This window comes from Pygocentrus nattereri, chromosome 8 (genome assembly GCF_015220715.1).
Source record: "Pygocentrus nattereri isolate fPygNat1 chromosome 8, fPygNat1.pri, whole genome shotgun sequence".
NCBI lineage: Eukaryota > Metazoa > Chordata > Actinopteri > Characiformes > Serrasalmidae > Pygocentrus > Pygocentrus nattereri.
The window spans coordinates 5,137,501-5,157,500 of NC_051218.1; the positions used below are offsets into that span (position 1 = coordinate 5,137,501).

General features: G+C 41.8%; 1 protein-coding gene across 1 annotated transcript in view; it reads left to right on the top strand.

Moving 5' to 3' along the window:
- The window catches only part of zcchc14 (zinc finger, CCHC domain containing 14), a 58,126-nt gene that overhangs the window by 2,335 nt on the left and 35,791 nt on the right, over nucleotides 1–20,000 (top strand). The window contains exon 2 of the mRNA XM_017724600.2: nucleotides 9,461–9,587. Coding sequence (XP_017580089.1) covers nucleotides 9,461–9,587 — 127 coding nt within the window. The remainder of the gene's footprint in view (nucleotides 1–9,460; nucleotides 9,588–20,000) is intronic.

Genomic DNA, 20,000 nt, shown 5'->3' on the forward strand with positions numbered 1-20,000 from the left:
ATTTTTATCAGTTTACCAGTTGATGTTCAACTCTGGCGCCTGTTAGCACAACTTACTCGATTAATCAGAAACCTAAAACCTTTGTTTAGAAGGTCTGAGGTTGGCCAGGATAATCAACAAATTTGTAGGCATGACGTCTTCTGATGATGACACTTTTCCAAAACACCATGTGAGGAGCAGGACCATAGCGGATTTAGCTGTACGTGAACCTAACCTTGTGGTGATCCTACTGCTCATAGTTTTATGTATTTTCTTTATAATGGATTCTCTGTAGTGGAGCCCCTGTCCTCTTAGCTGTGGTCCCGTCTGAGAGAGCAACGTGGTTTCCTTTTACTGGAGAACAAGAGTTTGGTTCACCTGGTGAGAGAGCAGCAGGGCACAGCGGTTAACACACCTACATATTAGCAGCAGTGAATCATTTAATCCCCCCACCAAATATCCCACCATAATGATGAGAATAAGAAAAACGATGCTACACAGTATCAGTGACCAACTAATGACCAACCCATCAGTGCAGGTTCAGGCACTGTTTTTCCTCTGCGCTTTTCAGATTCCAGTTCCTGACTCACCGTTTCTAAAAACAGAATGAAATGCATAAATTGTAGTCTAACTGAACTCAGAAATGCCTTAAAGGGTTTTACGAAAGTGCAGCAACCTGAATGTGTTGCTAACAGTGTCTATGTTTACATGCAAAGATTATGGATTAAGGATTAAGACCGAGGTTTTTACGCTCACTCTACTCAACAGTCTGATGGAAAATCTCCATTTACATGCTCACTAAAAGTAATCAGATCCAAAATTACGTGAATGCATAGAGAACTTAGGGTAAGCGTTACCATGACGATGAGCATCACGTGAGTCCAGGCAGAGTGAGACGAGTGTTCAGCCAGCAGACTCAGGAAAACGTCCCACACATGTCCTTATTAAAGAAGGCCGAGAGGAAGGCGTCGTGTTCTGTGACACATAAGCTAGACGTCTGTCCCACCGCCGTCTTTTAAAGATCAAAAATTTCGTCTCCTCTGCAGACCAGTTTCTGCTCTGCCGTGTCGAACTGTATAAACTTTCGCTATGACGTGACACACATGCAGACAGACTTAAACATTCCGATAGGGAATGTAATCAGATTACACTGATATTATTCTTCTATTTAACAGATTATTTACAGGAATACCCAACTCATTCAATCAGATAGAAATTGTATTCCGAATGGCTTCAGTCGGACTAGTCTATTCCGATTCAGGTGTATACATGGACGTATTATTCCGACTGAGCTATTAGTTGGATTATTAACAGATTACTAGGCTGCATATAAAGTGGCTAGTGACCGTAATTCTCAGAACAAGCTGCTGCATAGCTGAGTCTCCAAGCGACCTTGGGTTTGTGAAAGGCGCTATATAAATGTAATTTATTATTATTATTATTATCTCCATGTCGCGTTATCTCTGTGGGGTCCCAAGTCCAAGATGGTGTTTAAAGGATGGCGTTTAAAACACAATTAATGATGACTAACTGGTTTATAACAAGGTTATACATTACAGATCTTTTAAATGGGATTATCATTTAACTCTTGCTGGTCTATGATGGCAGAAAACAGATGAAAGGGCTGCTGCTATAGATTTTTTAGTAATGGTCTAATCTATGCATTGTTTTACCGAAGCATCTTTTAAGCAACTAACCCTGAATATGCAAATGAGCACAATAACCTGCTTGTATATAATGTCAAATAAGCTGATGCTGAAAGGTTTTGTATCTGCATAAGACACTCACCTCATTTGACCCCAGCTGTGTGTCCCAGCATAAGCACACACGTCTTGGGTTTTAGTTATGGGGTATAATTCGGCTCAGCTGTTGGGCAGATTCCAGGGTCATTCTGCTCCCAACTCGCTCACATTTGTGGGAGATATGTAGATGTGGAGTCGTGTGGGAGGAATTTCTCTGTGTTTTAAATGCCAACTTCATCGTGACTTTTGTCTTGCAGAGGGTTTTCTAACGATCTCAGCTTCACGTTGTTTACTCAGCACATGCAAAGCCTTTGTGGTGACCCGAAGTCGGTCCTCCTCTCCTCGCTCACACACTGGTCACTAACTGCTTCACTCAAAATGCAAACGTTGCTCGTAATGAATGAAAACAGCTACAGGTCAGTTAGCATCATCCGCTCTCCTATACTATTAGCCACATTAGCATATTAGGGTATGATGTTTCTTTAAGGAGTGGTTCAGTCTGGACTGTTAACAGTGAATTTAGCCACTTAGGAATAACACTAGTAATTAAGAGACCCTTATTAGTCCCACAACAGGGAAATTTCACCTCCACATTTAACCCATCCGTGAAGTGAAACACCACATACACACTAGTGAGCACACACACACTAGAGGGCCGTGAGCACACTTGCCCGGAGCGGTGGGCAGCCCAATCCACAGCACCTGGGGAGCAGTTAGGGGTTAGGTGTCTTGCTCAAGGACACCTCAGTCATGTGCTGTCGGCTCTGGGGATCAAACCGGTGACCTCCCGGGCACAAGGCTGGTTCCCTAACCTCCAGCCCATGACTGCCCCCACTGACAATACTGCGACTATTACTAATAATCTTTTTCATTATGGCACAATTTTAATAAGGATGCATCTTCAAAGACAGTGGTTTGTGAACACTCAAAGAACCATGCATGGTTGAAAGGTTGTTTGCATGGTGAAATGGTTCTTGAGATGTTGTATATCGCTGCTGACAGAAGAAAACCTCCTATCTTCATATTTGTCAGTTTTTTGCTTCTTTGTTTGGTTTCCTCCTGGTTCTGCCCCCTTGTTTCTTGTCTCCGCCCTTGATTGTTCCCACCTGTTTTCCACCTGTGTCCTGTTGTCCCTCGTTAGCCCTCTTGTTTTTAAGCCCTGTGTTTTCCCTAGTCTAGTGCTGGTCTTTGTTTGAGCCGTTTAATGTTTGAAGTATATGTATTGTCTGTGCTGTTGGAGCTTTGCAGTGTTTGATTTGTTTGACGCGTATCTCCGAGTCCGGACCCGGACGCTGTCTTGTGCGGACCTGGACCTATAACCGATAAACTAGAGAAACCTGACAATAAATGTTGAAATGTGACTGAACTGGACTTTATTTGATCTGATATTCAGTTCTTGACTGTGGAAGATGTTAATATACTTGCTAGGCTACTTCAGTAAACAGTATATGGCACTGAGTCATGATGCAAGTTGGACATGATGTTCTGGATCTTTGCTTGAGGACATTTTCTCTAACTGGACCTTATTGAAAGATCCCTGTTCTAAATAGTATTTGTTCTAAGGAAGTCCTTGTCTTTACTGAAGAACCCTTGTAGAACCAATTATTTAAAGAGTGTAACGTTACGGTAGAAAGATAAATGGAATAATACGTAGAAAACGTATATAGAAGAATATGGAAATGAAGAAAACATTGATTAAAACCGGTGATGTGCAAATTGGTGTTCACTCACTTCCATTAATTCCCAGCCCCGTTAATGCGTTTTCAGTTGAGCTGTTCTTGTAAGATTTTTCTGAAGTGTTCAAGAATTTGTTGTTGTTATTCTGCTTGATAGGATGTTTTTATGAGATAAGCAGTTGCGTAAGGAGTAGAAAGTCCTTGTGTTTACGTCCACAGCGGCGAACCCATCAAGCCTCAGCCTGACTCAGATAACCGAGTCAGTTGATCTGGGTTCATTTTGATGAGAACCGTGTCTGCCAATCAGCGGGAACGTGAGGCTGAGTTACGGCCGTGGCAGCGGTAATCCAAAACTGATGTTTTAACAGATCGTCTGAAGGGAGCCGCGCATGCACACGTGCGCATGCACTCGCTGGTTAAATGTTTGTGTGTGTGAGGGGGAAAGTACCGGCTGCAGGCGGAGAAAAGGCGGCCGTATTTAGTGTTTTGTTGGTTTTGGCTTGTGTTGAGTTCAGCTCAGCACATTGCTGTCTGCTGAAGTCAGCCCTCCGCATGATACACTTCTCTGATTCACGAGAAAAGTCAGACAGCGCTCTCGTTCAAGAGCCCGTCCTCCTAGTCTAAACATCAACGGAAACACACTCGCACACAAAAACAGCGAGGCAGTCAAAGGAATCCCCAACATCCTTTGTTTGTATTGCCGCAGATAAGTTATCGGTTGTGAAGTGACTTTTTCTTGTTGTCTTCTTCTTTTTCTTTTCACAGCAAGTCTGAAAACAGCTGCTTCTTGTTAACTCTTCCTCCAGACTGACAATTCTGAGAGAGTGAATCATTTACAGTCATCGAACTTCACTTCAAGTTCAAAACATGTGGCGTAGCAGGACGCTGGAACGTACACTCTTTAAAGGTCCCTAAAAATCTTTGCACTGGTATAGAAGAACTGCTTTTTATAGAGTCTATTATTGAAAGGTCCTGTAGAAAAACGAAAAGTGATTCTTCTACTGCATTGGTCCAAAGAAAAGTGTAATTTTACTCGTTAATTCCTCCAAGGCCCAGGTGAAGACTGCCACCCATCTCCCATATGATGGAAAACCTATTTTTTTTAATTAAAGGAGTTCCACAAACATTTCAAAACATTACGTCAGTCCATACTGTTCACAAACGGAAACTAAGGTGTAAAACCAAACGTTTTGCTTTCACTGTTTTTGTGATGTCATGAAAACCAATACTGCGTTCCCATTTTCACTTCATGCTGCATTCGCGTTGGCAGTAGGTGGATGAGGACAAACTAGATTTTGCCGCCGCCAGCAGCATCCGTTCCGACCTGTGGAACGTTCTGCCAAGAGTTCAGTTTTCCCAGCTTTTGCAGTTGACCACACCCGAGAAAGAAACTGGATGTTGATTTTTTTGGGAGCCGTGGATGCCAAAGGTCTCGTTGTTGAATTCTTGGCAAACCCATTTACATTTTACATTTATGGCATTTGGCAGATGCTCTTATCCAGAGATACACAGGTAGGCGAAGTTAGTGTTAGGAGTCTTGCCCAAGGACTCTTATTGGTATACTGTTGCGTCCCATGCAGGGATTGAACCCCAGCCTGCAAGGCAGAGGTGTTACCCACTACACTATACCAACCAATCCAGTATTAAACAACAAAAAGTAAGAGTGCAAATAAGCGTCATCCTGCTTTTTTCTACCTTAAATTAATGTCTACACTGCTAAAGCTCCCCTCTGATAATCATCCTTATTTGCTGATAATGCTTTAATCATGGGCTTCAAATCAAATTGCAGGAAGAATACAGAATATTGGCCCTTTAAATGCATACTGGGACGCCACTGGCTTGACGTTTTCAGTGATTTCTGATGGAGTGGTGTGTGGAATGCGAGTCTACACCAGCCCAAAACACTTTTTGTTGCTTCTGCTAGGAGTTCTTGGCAGCCGTGGGTGCGGATGTGGCAGTAGTGGGTTATAGGAGCAGTCCTAATTGGTTTCAGTTGAGCTTCAGGAGCTGCTGTGCTTAGCATATCTGTTCTTCATAGCTCACAGCAGTGAAGACCGGAGCCAATCGCTGATCCAGGGTCACTTTTATACCCTTCTTATGAGGGGAATACCATTTTATGGAGTGTGTCTTAGTTCAGCATATGGGTCCACATTGGCAGTGGAAAAAGGTGGTGACCAGCGTTATCTGCCAATTGGAAAGAACAAAGCATGTTTATTCAAAGTTGGTTGACCTGCCACGCAGACCAAAGTGAATCAGACCTGTTCTGCCAATTATGTTAAGCTGTAAACTGTGTAAAAAATCTCCTAGAAACACAGCATTTCTCAAAAAAAGTGGTGGCAGAAGTGACATAATAGCACATCTGGTTAGACCAGCGTGAGTGGCAGCATGACTGACCACGTACAGCGGAGCAGAGGACAGCCAGACAGCCTGTGACTCAAATGTGTGTGTTATGTAACTCGCACAGACTGTTTATGATGTGATGATGTGGTTTTGTCATGTTGAGCCACCTTTTACAATTTGCCAGGAAGTGCTGGGGGGCAGTCGTGGGCTGGAGGGTTAGGGTTAGGGTTAGGGGAACTGGCCCTGTGACCGGAAGGTTGCTGGTTCGATCCCCAGTGACTGAGGTGTCCTTGAGCAGGACACCTAACCCCCAATTGCTCCCAGGGCGCTGTGCATAGGGCTGCCCACCGCTCCGGGCAAGTGTGCTCACAGCCCCCTAGTGTGTGTGTATGTGGTGTTTCACTTAAATGCGGAGGTGGAATTTCCCCGGTTGTGGGATTAAAAAAGTGTCACTTAACTTAATTAGTTTCCGCTGTCTCCGTTTACATGCAGTGATCTTTGCCAATCCGATTGAATACGTTCTGATTACAGATTCAGACTGAGGTGTTTATTCTCACTCTGTTCAGCAGTCTGATGAAAAAACTCTGTTGACATGCTCACTACAAGTAATCCGATCCAAAATTACACGCGCAAATAGAGAATCACTTAATGTAGACGTTACCATGACGACGAGCATCACGTGAGTCCAGTCAGAGTGAGATGAGCAGCAGTGAGCAGTGCTTGTTCTTTTAATGACTTTTAAATGATGTCAGACTCAGGAAAACATCTTTCACAAGTACACACACCGATCAGGCGTAACATTCTGACCACCTCCTTGTTTCTACGCTCATTGTCCATTTTATCAGCTCCACTTACTGTATAGCTGCACTTTGTAGTTCTACAGTTACAGACTGTAGTCCATCTGTTTCTCTGATACTTTGTTACCCTGTTCTTCAGTGGTCATGACCCCCATGGACCCTCACAGAACAGGTACTATTTGGGTGGTGGATCATTCTCAGCACTGCTTTAACACTGTTGTGGTGGTGGTATATTAGTGTGTGTTGTCCTGGTGCGAGTGGATCAGACACCGGTTGGGTGCTGCTGGGGTTTTTAAGCACTGTGTCCTCTAGTCCTTCATCAGTGGTTACAGGACGCTGGTTGGTGGACTGTTCTCAGTCCTGCAGCGACACTGAGGTGTTTAAAAACTCCAGCAGCACCGCTGTGTCTGATCTACTCAGACCAGCACAATAAGCACTAACACACTAGCACCATGTCAGTTTTACTGCAGTGCTGAGAATGATCCCCCACCCAAATAGTACCTGCTCTGAGAGGGTCCATGGGGGTCCTGACCACTGAAAAACAGGGTAAAAGGGGGTAACAAAGTGTCAGAGAAACAGATGGACTACAGTCTGTAACTGTAGAACTACAAAGTGAAACTATACAGTAAGTGGAGCTGATCAAATGGACAGTGAGCGTAGAAACAAGGAGGTGGTCAGAATGTTATGCCTGATCAGTGTATTAAAGAAGGCCGAGAGGAAGACGTCGTGTTCGGAGACACATAAGCTGGACGTCCGTCCCACCACCGTCTTTTAAAGACCAGAGCATAAACTTCGTCTCCTCTGCAGACCAGTTTCTGCTTTGCCATGTTGAACGGTATAAACTCTCACTATGACGTGATGCACATGTAGAACGGACTTAAACGTTCCGATAGGGAAAGTAATCAGATTCAGGCGTTTACACTGATATTATTCTTCTATTTAATGGATTATTTACAGGACTTCCTACCTCGATCAGTTGGATGGAAAATGGTTTTGAATGGCTTCAGTTGGTCTAGTCTACTCTAAGTGAGGTGTCCACATGAACATATTCTATTCTGATTCAGCTGTTAGTTGGATAGATAACGGATTATCAGGCTACACGTCAAGGTTGCTATTGTGTTGAAATTCGCTGTGTGTAATTAAAGAATATAGAACTGCACAGATATAGATTAAAACGGTCTGTTTTAACTGAAGCCCTCGAGGGTGCCAGCATTATTTGTCTTAACTGCAGAAAACAATCCTGACTCGCCCAAAATGAGGCTTGATGATAATCAGGTGTGATTTTCACTGAGCTGCGTCTAATAAATGTTCTGCTGATGCTGGAAGACTGAAGTTGAACAAAACTGCTTTAGGGGGTGTTTAGTCTCCTTTTCAGACTCTCTCAAGCGCATTTCTTATCATTGTCGTCTGTGGAGCAACGACTGAAAACGCTCCCGTACCCTCTAGCGGTTTTAAACCATGCACTTACGTTGAAAGCCCTGCCAGCTTTTCCTCTGTTTGCCATGGAAAAACACGACACATCATCACAGCCGAGCGGTCAATATCGAGAACGTGCTCACTGTAGTCACCTAGTTTTGGCTGTTCAACACCAAAAGCTGTACAGGAAGTCAACACGAAGATGAACTCAAATCTAACTTTAAAAAAATTGTTTTAATTCAGCGTATATTTTTTATGAGATGTTTTTTAAATGTTTGCGGCTCATCTCTGTCTTATATTCTCTCAAACAGCTTTCTGTTTAATTATTTGTCAGTCAAATGTGTTTAATTCACCCCATTAAGAAGCGCATGCTGCTTCTTTTTAGGCATGAAATGCACTTAATGTAAATGTTAATACTTAAATTAAAGGATTTAAATATTTGGCTTCTCTGACAGAAGGATAGCAGCAAGAGTGAAAGGGAAGGTTTACAAGACAGCAGTGCGTCCTGCTATGATGTTTGGTTTGGAGACTGTGGCTCTGTCTAAAAGACAGGAGGCTGAGCTGGAGGTGGCGGAGATGAAGATGCTGAGATTTTCGTTGGGAGTGACGAGGCTGGACAAGATTAGAAATGAGCAGATCAGAGCGACAGTGAAGGTGGAGCAGTTTGGAGATAAAGCCAGAGAGGCCAGGTTGAGATGGTTTGGACATGTGTTGAGGAGGAATAGTGGATATATTGGGCAAAGAATGTTGGAGATGGAGCTGCCGGGCAGAAGGAGAAGAGGTAGACCTCAGAGAAGGTTTATGGATGTAGTGAAGGTGGACATGGAGATGGTTGGTGTGAAAGTAGAGGATGCAGTGGATAGGGCAAGATGGAGGCAGATGATCTGCTGTGGCGACCCCTAAAGGGAGCAGCTGAAAGAAGAAGAAGAAGTCTTCTCTGCAGACCAGTTTCTGCTCCTGCCACGTTGAACATTAGAAACTTTCACTATGACGCGACACACGTGCACAGAAAGTACTTAAATTTTCAGGTTGGGAATGTAATCGGATACAGGCATTTACACGGCTGTTATTCTTCTATTATTGACAGGATTACGCACCTTGTTAGTCAGATAGGAATTCGAATTGGCTTCAGTCACACTAGTCTAGTCAGATTGAGGTGTTTACATAGACGTGTTTTATTCTGATGGAGCTATTATTCGGATTATTGATGGATTATTAGGCTGCATGTAAATGTGGCTATTGAAAGTGAATCCTGTTCCACACTATATAAAATATATCCTGAATTATCAGCGTAGGTTTTAAAACGTCAGTAATACTGTTATATAATTTTGTTGTATTTTTCAGGCAGACGTTGGTAATTAGCTACTGTGTGGAAATCGGCTCTGTGCTTCGACTGGAACCTGTCGCCACGAAATCTTCAACTTGTTTGTGTAAAACGGCTGTGAATGATGAACCCTCTAATAAACACGTTCATCCCTGACCTCCGTTTGACCTTTGATCTCCTTTCTAGCCCCTGCAAAGAGAAGTGACAACAGGCCCAGTGGACGAGGGATTAGGGTCAGATGTCATGCCGCCGACCTCTGCCCCTGCTTGCCAAGACCTGCCAATCAAAGTGCATACTGGGAAACCTGGAAAAGGTGAGTGTCAGAATGTTACACCAGCACACCACTCCGGTCCACAAATACCCTCGGCTGTGTCATCTGAAGGGGAAGGCCAGGGTCCGGGGTTCAGCTGAACAGCCTGACAGGAAGAGGCAGGGCTCTTCATTAGAGAGACGCTCAGAAACTGAAACATGAAACCACATGTGAGGGAGCTTTTGGTATGTCTCGACTGATTCTTCCCTCAAATGTGGTTTCTAGGAACAGTGAGAGGAATGTGTGTGTCTTAAGAGCCTGAAGATCCAAATAGCTCTGATTTTAGTCTCAAGTCATTTTGGTCTGGATAGCCCACTTTAGTCCCCTATAGATCATCTACATACGTATTGTTAGGCTTAGACTTAGACAGACTTTGTCGTTCAAATTTACACTGTACAGTGTGCATTTGAACGAAATTACGTTGCAGTGGCTCCGAGTAGACCGGGGAGGAAAGAAAAAAAAAGTAATACAATATAGTGCGAAGTACAATGTAGTGCAAAGTGTAGTGCATATGTAAACAATGTTAGCAAACTATCTGTTGAAACTAAACAGTGGTGGGGTCAGAGTTAAGATTTGGACCAGGGTGGGGGTTGGGGTTGGATTGAGGTGAAGGTTAGGGTTAGAATTAAAGTTAAAAGTTATAGTCAGTTTAGTAGATATTTAGTTGAATGTAACTTGAAAGTAAATTAATTATCCACAAAGCATCTAAAGTGGGCTATCCAGACAAAATATTACTGCTTTTTTCCCAAATGCAAAATTGTTTATAGATCAAAGAGCATAAATTACCATAATTTTACATTACATTATTGTCAAAAAAATACTTTTCTACAGGCAGAATTTGCTTATTGCCAGTTTACTACACTGATTACTGTAACGAGGAGCGAGGTTGCGGACGCATGTGCGGAGATAAGCGACTTTTATTGTGGACAAATCCAAAATCAGGGTCATAACGGTCCAAAGTCAGATGGCCAACACGAAGAGATCTAAAGTCAGACATGACAGACACACCAGAATCAAGCAAGCACCATCAAACATCCAAACATTACAAACAACAAAGACCAGCGACAACTAGTGGCCTACACAAAGCTTAAATAATCATAGGGTAAGTGAGGCACAGGTGGGAACACAGGTGGAAATAATCAGGGGCCGAGTCACTAAACAAGGGGGCTGGACTACAAAACCAAAACAAAACACGAACACATGGACAGGACTGGGAGTTACAGCACAGCAACAACTAAGTTCTTGGAAACTTTTGGAAGAGCTTTCTATTAATATTAAAGGGCTCATATCATGGAAAATGGAATTTTCTTTGCTGTTTTGAAATAGGAGTTTGGCCAAGTTTAAAACATACCCAGTCTGTACAGTCCATCTACAAAAACCAAGTTGCAAAAATAGCTCATTTAGAATTGATTGTTTTGATGTTGTCAAAAAGATCAATTACTTACCTGTATCCACTTATTCAGACTACACAAATTTAGCCCCGCCCATTGATACTGATGCTGCGAGGAGTGTTTTAACCTGAAATGCTTTTTGAATGAGGCACAAAAAAGGGCAGCCAATCAGAACAGATGTCATTTACATGTCGCTTTTGTCGACAAAATCTATATCAAATCTACAAGTTGGTAACTTTACAGGAGAAGGAAAAAAAACTACTTTACTTTTAATGTAAGTCAATGGAACCAGAAGTTTTTCCAAGTCATTTTGGGCCGTTTCTTTTGCTCTGGTCATCAAGAAAGTCACATACAATATAAAGACCAACAGGTATTTTCAAATTAGGTCAAAAACTGAAAAACAAGAAAAACGAGGTTTTCGTTCGACAGCAGGCGCAGTAACAGCTTGTTTAATTGTAAGTGCTCTATTAATAATTGTAAGTTATTAACATATTTTATTCTTGGGGTCAGTTTGACCAGGAATTGAGTCCTCTGGGAAATATCCAAGTTTTGGTGGGAATTCTGTTTTCCCCTCCCCATGTGGTGTGAACTATCACTGGTTCTCACACTAATATGAATGTGGTTATGTTACGTTCGAGTTCTAAAACAGAGATACGTGTTTATTTTTTATGCATATTATAGTGTCTTCAGTATCATCCAAAACACCCCAAACAAATGTGTGTAAAACATTGATATTTCTTATGTTTTATACATGTAAAAACAGCCTGAGGTCAAACTGACCCCAAAGAGCAACAATGTGTGCAAAATGTTTAGAGAATAGTGAATAGTGGACACATCATCCTCTTAATGTTATGTTTATCCAGTTTGCCCCCAGTACTTGAAGAAAAATCATTAGTCACTTTTTTTGGAGTCATTAAACATTGAATCAGGTCAAATTGACCTCAAATATAATAGGAGGGTTAAACTGGTGTCAAAGCCCCAAGAGCAAACCCTAGCATTGTTTTTTAACCACTATGTGCTTGATAATCATAGAATTGTGCAGTTACAACATCTGCTGTGCGGATTTTGTGTTTTAAATGTGAAAATGTTTTCTGGATTGATCGCACAGAAGTCCTTAGATCTTTAGGAGGTGTACGTGTATGACTGCGGGTATTCAAAGTGATGTATTGTTACTTTATTTCAAATGTAATTACAACAAAAGTCATGATAAAAGTTTTAAATAACACAGATAGTTCCTGTCCTAAAATCTGATTGGCCGAGCCATGTTTGAAGCTGTTGTAAAATCCACGATATACACACCCGCTGTGCCTAACAACACCCTTCCCCTTGGTAAAATTGCAGTAATGCATGGCCTCTCGTGGCTTATTGCTTTATCGTGTGTGTGTGTGTGTGTGTGTGTGTGTGTGTGTGTGTGTGTGTGTGTGTGTGTGTTAAGAGTACTGAAGCGTTCTGAAGCCATCATCACTTAGTCATTCTGACCTTCCTCTCAAAACACACAATGCAGTCATTCACTCAGATGTATGATGTCATGTCCTGAGCTGTAGTTAAAATGTAAATATTACTGTACTTACTGTACTTCCACAGTTTGTCATAATACGCCACATTTATCCCAGTATTTTTCTTCTCCAAAACCATTTAGCTGTTCAAGTCCAACTGCCACCATAGCATTGCTTCATTTGGAGAAAAAAAAAAACCTATGAAGAGAAAGGAAATCTAGAAGGCCGTGAGCCTGAGAACGCTTCAGGAAGTGAAGACGCTGCTGCACCTTTCTCAGAATGACTCCAATTTCCTAGAGACCTGAAACTACAGTTACCTCTACGACTCTATCAGCGCTGACCAGAATGTACAGTTCTTTATGGGCTTTAATGTTTTTCATGTGGAGATAGTGGTATTGTGTGGTATTGTGGTATCTGTACTGGGCAGAGCCAATTTTTTATGGCTCTGATATGTTTTTCCACTATTTTCTTCTAAACTACTGAGCTTGAAAATGAATATTTTTTTAACGAGAAGCATTTCATTCATATGGCCATGTAAGCTACACTGTTCAAACTACTCAAACATTGTACTACACTATAGAAAGAAATACTAAGCTAACAACAGGTACATTCACCTCCTCGAACACCTCCAGAATCCCAAAGGACGTGACAGTTAAGCATCTTGCATGCAACACTTGAGGGTTTATTTAAGTCAGTCGTTAAGTTAAATGTAAGTGTATTCAACAATTTCACTTAATTAATACTCTAAGACTTAACTATAGGAAATATAGGGACTTAAGAGTAATTTTAAGGGAAAATTAACTCCGTCTTATGCAAGCGGGCTCAGGTTGCTTGCCTCCATGCTGCCCTGTCTGTTTTGTATTTGCTTCCATCATACATAATGACCAGTCCAGTCGCTGTGGTTTCATGTATAAAGTGGGTGATCTGGCATTTGCGATGCTGTAGTGGGTGGGCATTGTGGTTACAGGCTTGGTCAGCAGCCTTTGGGGGGTGCCAGTCTGCTCTGTAGGATCAAAGGGTGATGTTTGATGAGGGCTCGCCAGATTTGTCAAGCCGTGTTGTTTGGTATGTACAGTTCTGGCCACCATTATTGCCTCCCTTGAATTATAACTACATATTGTACAATATTTCCTAAGATAAAAAGATCTTGCGAAATATTTTTGGTCAGGTTACCCTCATGTTTAACAGATCAGCTCCTAAACTGACCCACATGCTCAAAAGATCAGAGCTTCACATGGCCCATCTAGAGGTAAACAATTACGACTGCCAACGAACGCCAGTCGCTTCCGGAGGATCAGCTTCATCTTCACCAGCATCACAGGAGCCATCATGAAGCCTCACTGACTGACAGCTGGGCTCTTCACCCAGAATGTGAGCCAAAGGGTGCAGTCACTTTTTTGGTTGGCGTCCTCGGATTCTTTAAACTTTCTTTTAACTGTTCTTTGGCGCTGCCGCCTTGTTCTTCTACAGCCGCGGACATTTAAGATTAAGATTAAGATTAAGTGACCCTTATTAGTCCCACAACGGGGAAATTTCACCAATTTATTTTGGAATCTCTTCAAAGACAGAGGGTTTTTGGATGAGTCTCTAATAATTTTTGTACAGAAATATCAGCCCATATGTTTATGAGGTCACAACATCATGAAATTATTACGTATGTCAAGCTTGGTTGTTGTAAAAGTCGCGTGAACTTAGAACATGGGTCAGAAGAAGAAAGTCAGTGAGAAACGTCCTTGAAGTTTGGTGCAAACTGGAAAAAACACCATGTGTAACATCCAGAGAGCTAAAGGCAGACCTGGAGAAACCTGGGGTGATGGTTTCAGCACTTACCATACGCCACACGCTAAACCAAGAAGGACTTCATGGATGAAGGCCGAGGAGGACTCCATTGCTGAAAGACATAAGAAGGCACAACTGTTCTTTGCCAAAACGTTACTAGACAAACTGCAATCCTTTTGGGGAAATGTTTTGTGAACAGACAAAACAAATAAAGGGCTCTTTGGCAGTGCAGACCAGCGGTTTGTTTATAGGAGACAAAATGAAGCTTAACACCCTGCCCACAGTCAAACATGGTGGTGGACCCCTAAAGTTGTGGGACTGCCTTGCTGCCTCAGGTACTGGAGACCTCAACCGATTTGAGATCAATTCAATGAGATTGGAAGATTACAAAGGCATTTCAGAGCAAAATGTTCTGTCTAGTGTAAGGAAACTAGGTTTTGGTCAAAGAACACTGGTCCTCCAGCATGATAAGGACCCAAAGCACACATCAAAAATCACAACAGAATGGTTGCAAAGGAAGTAGTGGACTGTTTTAAACTGACTAGAAATGAGTCCTGATCTCAACCCCAGTAAAAACCTTTGGAGAGAGCTGGAATCTGCCATAGGGAAGAGAAAACTTCCAACATCCAGCTTGGAAAGTTTGCAGTGGAGGAACAACTACCAGCAGAAATGTTTGGAGGCTGTCATTTGTTGCTAAAAAGTGTGCAATGAAATTTTAGGAAAGCGTGACATTAATACTGTCTGTCGCATTTTGTTTCTTTTCTTTTAAACTCACTTCCTACAAGTTAAAAAGACGTGTTTTTGTTGTTGTTTAATAACTTTAGACCAAAATATTCCAGTGATAAAAAATTTATCCATCTCGTTTTAATTATGAAGATGTTCATAATATAATAGAAAGCTATTATATTCATATATAAAAAGGGTGCCAATAACTGGTGGCCAGAACTGCAAAGTATAGATTGATAAATAGCAATAGATATAATATAGAAAACAATAATTCTACAATTTCAAATTCTTCAATAACTTCAATAAAACTTCAATAATCATGTATGATTAGCATCCTTAAGTAGACAAGCTCACTGCTACAGTCTCTCTGCAAAGCACATGCCATGACAACACGTTGCATTTTATGTGTTTTACAGAAGTTTACATGTTATATGGGGAGCTCTGATGAGGCGGACGCACATGCCGAGAAAAGCAAGATTTATTAGGGGCAAATCCAGAATCAGGGTCTAAACAGTCCAGGGTCAAAGAGCCAACACAGAGAGAACGAGGGACAGAGCACAGGCTAGGAGCACAGGCTAAACAAAACAACAGAGAACAGACAATACAACGGAGGCCAGAAAATCAAACACCATACAATACAATACAAAGACCAGCAAACTAACAGGGGAAAACACAGGGCTTAAATACAGGAACAGCGAGGGTTAACAAGATCCAGGTGAAAACAATCAAGGGCGGAGTCTGGAAACAAGGGGGCAGGACAGGGAAGAATCAAAAGGACAAGACCAGAAGTCAACAAAAGCACATGGAGGACTGGGAGGGGCCAATCATGGCATTATAATCTGAGTAATGTTGGCGATTCATTTTAAATCTGTTTAATTTGTAGATGATTTTTGGTATTAGAGTGAAATATGGGTTCAGTAAGAAGTCTGTCAAAACACTGCCAAGGTGAAATAATTCAGTGTGTATTAGTCATTTTAAGGGATGTCTGAAAATGACGAAACACATTCCACATAATTTACACCGAACAGTGACATTTTTAATGACGCTGGTACCTTTTTCAAGTTCCTGACCATAGACGGGAACCAGAGAGCTACTCCTTAACTCCAGAGGAGTTCTTTGTAAATGTAGCAAACATGTCGGAGAACGACCCAAGAAAGGCTGATTGCAGACATTGTTCTCCTGAATTATCTAGAGGGGGTACATCTTAGCTTATTCATGTTAAGTATAACGGTCATACTGTATTTTGGGGGCGGTGTGAGGGCTTTTGGTGGGTTGGGACAGGAAACAGCTCGCATGACAGTGTGGATGATGATTGTATGAAAGTTGATCTCTACAGAGCTGCATTACCTCATAACCACAGACATAACTCGACGAAGCTGTATCAGTTCCTCAGTGTGGACACACACACAGGCCGACGTGTCCATGCTCTCACAATGTTAACACAACTACTTAGAACTGCCCAGAGCAGGGGTGGGTGGGTTATGAATATAAGCGTATAACATAAATATGTAGACCAACAACTGATCACTGTTCCAATACGGAGAGCATTGATTATTCAGTCCCGTTCCTGTTTAGGTCTCCATGCTAAGGCCACAGACGCATTTTGTTGTAGGTACTATTGTGAGGTTGGACAAGCTTTGCTGAGTGCTGGCCAAATTCTAATTTAAACAAATGTGAAAGTGTAGCACGCAGCTTGTGTCAAAACAGCCACATCGTTCGTTTCAGCTCTCGATGTTTGTTTCCTGTTCAAAATGCTGCTGCTTGTTGTTGTAGGTTTCCAAAACTCGAGCGGTTGGAAAACAACAATAACAGAATTTGCCATCTTGGTGATGAGATATTGAGCTATTGATAGCCCAGTTACACACATCTACACGCCCACACCCATATACGTGTGTATATAAACAATGATAATCATATAATAACTCTGATAATCATGTATGATTAGCGTCATTAAGTAGATTAGCCCACTGCAACAGCTTTCCTGTAAAGCACATACCACAACAACACATGTTTATGCATGTTGCACAAGTTTACGTTATAATCTGAGGCATTTTGGTGATTCATTTCACATCAGTCTAATTTGAATATGTTTTTTGTTATTATAGTAAAATATGGGTTCAGTAACAAGAACATAGACTTTGCCACCTTGGTAGTGAGCTATTGATTTAAATATATACACACCGGTCAGGCATAACATTCTGACCACCTCCTTGTTTCTACGCTCATTTTGCATTTTATCAGCTCCACTTACTGTATAGCTGGTCTTTGTAGTTCTACAGTTACAGACTGTAGTCCATCTGTTTCTCTGATACTCTGTTACCCTGTTCTTCAGTGGTCAGGACCCCCATGGACCCTCACAGAGCAGGTACTGTTTGGGCGGTGGGTCATTCTCAGCACTGAGGTAAAGCTGACGTGGTGGTGGTGTGTTAGTGTATGTTGTGCTGGTACGAATGGATCAGACACAGCGGCGCTGCTGGAGTTTTTAGACACTGTGTCCACTCACTGTCCACTAGACACTCCTACCTCGTCGGTCCACCTTGTAGATGTAAAGTCAGAGTTTGTGCAGTTTGTGTTGATCATCCTCTAGTCCTTCATCAGCGGTCACAGGACACTGCCCACAGGACGCTGTTGGCTGGATATTTTTGCTTGGTGGACTATTCTCAGTCCAGCAGTGACTGTAAGGTGTTTAAAAACTCCAGCAGCACTGCTGTTTCTGATCCACTTGTACCAGCCAACACACACTAACACACCACCACCATGTCAGTGTTACCGCAGTGCTGAGAATGATCCACCTCCCAAATAGTACCTGCTCTGTGAGGGTCCAAGGGGGTCCTGACCACTGAAGAACAGGGTAACAGAGTATCAGTGAAACAGATGGACTACAGTCTGTGACTGTAGAACTACAAAGTGCAGCTCTACAGTAAGTGGAGCTGATAAGATGGACAATGAGCGCAGAAACAAGGAGGTGGTCAGAATGTTACGCCTGACTGGTGTATATATTTGAATGAAATGAACTGGTGTTAGTAGTTAGTTTCTTTTTAATCAGTGAGGATGTAATGATACTGAGATCAAGAGTTGATTTTTGATGCATGTTAACATTTTGATATAGAGCTGTATTTAAATACTACACAGATTTGCATAGCATAAGCCCCGCCCCTCTCTGCCCATTTACTCTGATCTTCTGCATCCAGATCTCGTCTCTGACTGCGGTTTCCATGAAAGATGGACATTTTGATTCTGTATTAAAATTGTGACACCGTTACTAATCAGTAATTGCCTATTTTTTCCTCCAAAATGCATCTGTGTGTCTGATCAAACAAGCAGAAGAATCCTTTCATGTGCTTTTTTCAGAAGGTTCACATTATGCGTCTGTAATATCAAAGGCCTTTTTTGGGCTCTTTGAAGTGCTTTGTGCCAAACGCAGGCAGTTAGTGATGTTCTTTCAGCCAACATTTGAGCTTTGAGTAATGCAGTTTTGTTTGTGGGTGTGGGTGTGTGTGTGTGTGTGTGTGTGTGTGTGTTTATTGTTGTTGGTGGGGCATATATCAACACCGGATCATTATCAGCACCGGTACTGACGCATTTAAACAGTCTGGCTACCGGTCAGATGTGACTGATCCACTATTTTTGTTTTTTAGACACAATCACAAAATCAAATTCTCACTAAACTGAACTTCCTGCATGATGATAATTATAAATGATCCCATTACAGGCAAACTTGTATGTTTAAGGAGGTGAAACCAGCAATTGTTTCCAGAGTGTGCGAATAAAAGCCTGACGTAGCAGCTCTGCACGAGATGGGAGAATTTTTTCTGATTCTGTTGAGTTTTAAATGTAACATTACTATTGCTTGATTTTTGGGTGATTTTGAGGCAGTAAGTTGATAGTTAAGATTTCTACAGTGATCAGTTAGACTCTGAAGTAAATGAGGAGACTTTATTTGAATATGAATTACTTCTCCAGTAGATCTATAATTATCAAAATGGATTCAAATAGACTTATGATGTTTGAGAATGAACTCTTCCGTTGTAACAGTGCATTATATGAGGTATACAGAGTTTAATTTGAAGATAAAAGAAACGGACCCCGGTGCTCAGAGCTCAGGTATCGCAGCTGGGAGAGAAAAAATCAGATCTAGTCATTGTCCCAGATCGCTGTCGTCAGAACGAGACCTCGTATCTCCAAAATGGTGACTTTACAGGAGAAGGAAAAAACCTACTTTACTTTTAATGTAACTCAATGGAACCAGAGTTTTCTCCAAGTAAATTTGGCCAGTTTCTTTTGGTCCGTTCTTTATGAAATTTACACACAATGTAGAGAACAAGAGGTATTTTAAAATTGACAATTGATGGTGAAAATGGAGATATGAGATTTTCCTCAGATGACAGTGATATGCACGTCTGAGTGTTTGTATTTGCATCGTATGTGTGTAAATGTACTGTGTGTGTGTGTGTGTGTGTGTGTGTGTGTGTGTAAATGTACAGTGTGTGTTAGACTGTAATCGGCGAGTAACCAAAGCTAAAAGCCAAAAGAAGAGCCGAATGCCCTGGATTAACAGGCCTGCCATCAGGTATGCAGCAGCTGCAGCCCTGAGGGCTCACAGAAGAGTGTGTGTGTGTGTGTGTGTGTGTGTGTGTGTGTGTGTGTGTGTGTGGTAAGCCCTTCAGGCAGAGAGAGTGTTATGGAGTTATGGATTGGACAAACATATTTATGACAGTGCTAAATGTGTGGTTGGTTATGTGGTTAAGAAGGTTGAAGTCCTTGTTAGTGAAGCTAATGACTAGTAGGATCTTGTGCACTTTGGTAAATCTCTGTTTGTTTAAGTTCTTCTGCTTTTTATATTTTTACTGGCAAGTTTTATGCTATATTTGACCAATATAGCACTCGGGGTCGTGTGTTATCACAAAACAACATCAATAACGCCCTCCTCGAATGTTTTATTGCTTTTATACAACAGTTGAATACAGTAAGAAATGAATAAACTGGCCGTGAACGCGGCGTTTAATATGTTTTAATGTTCAGTT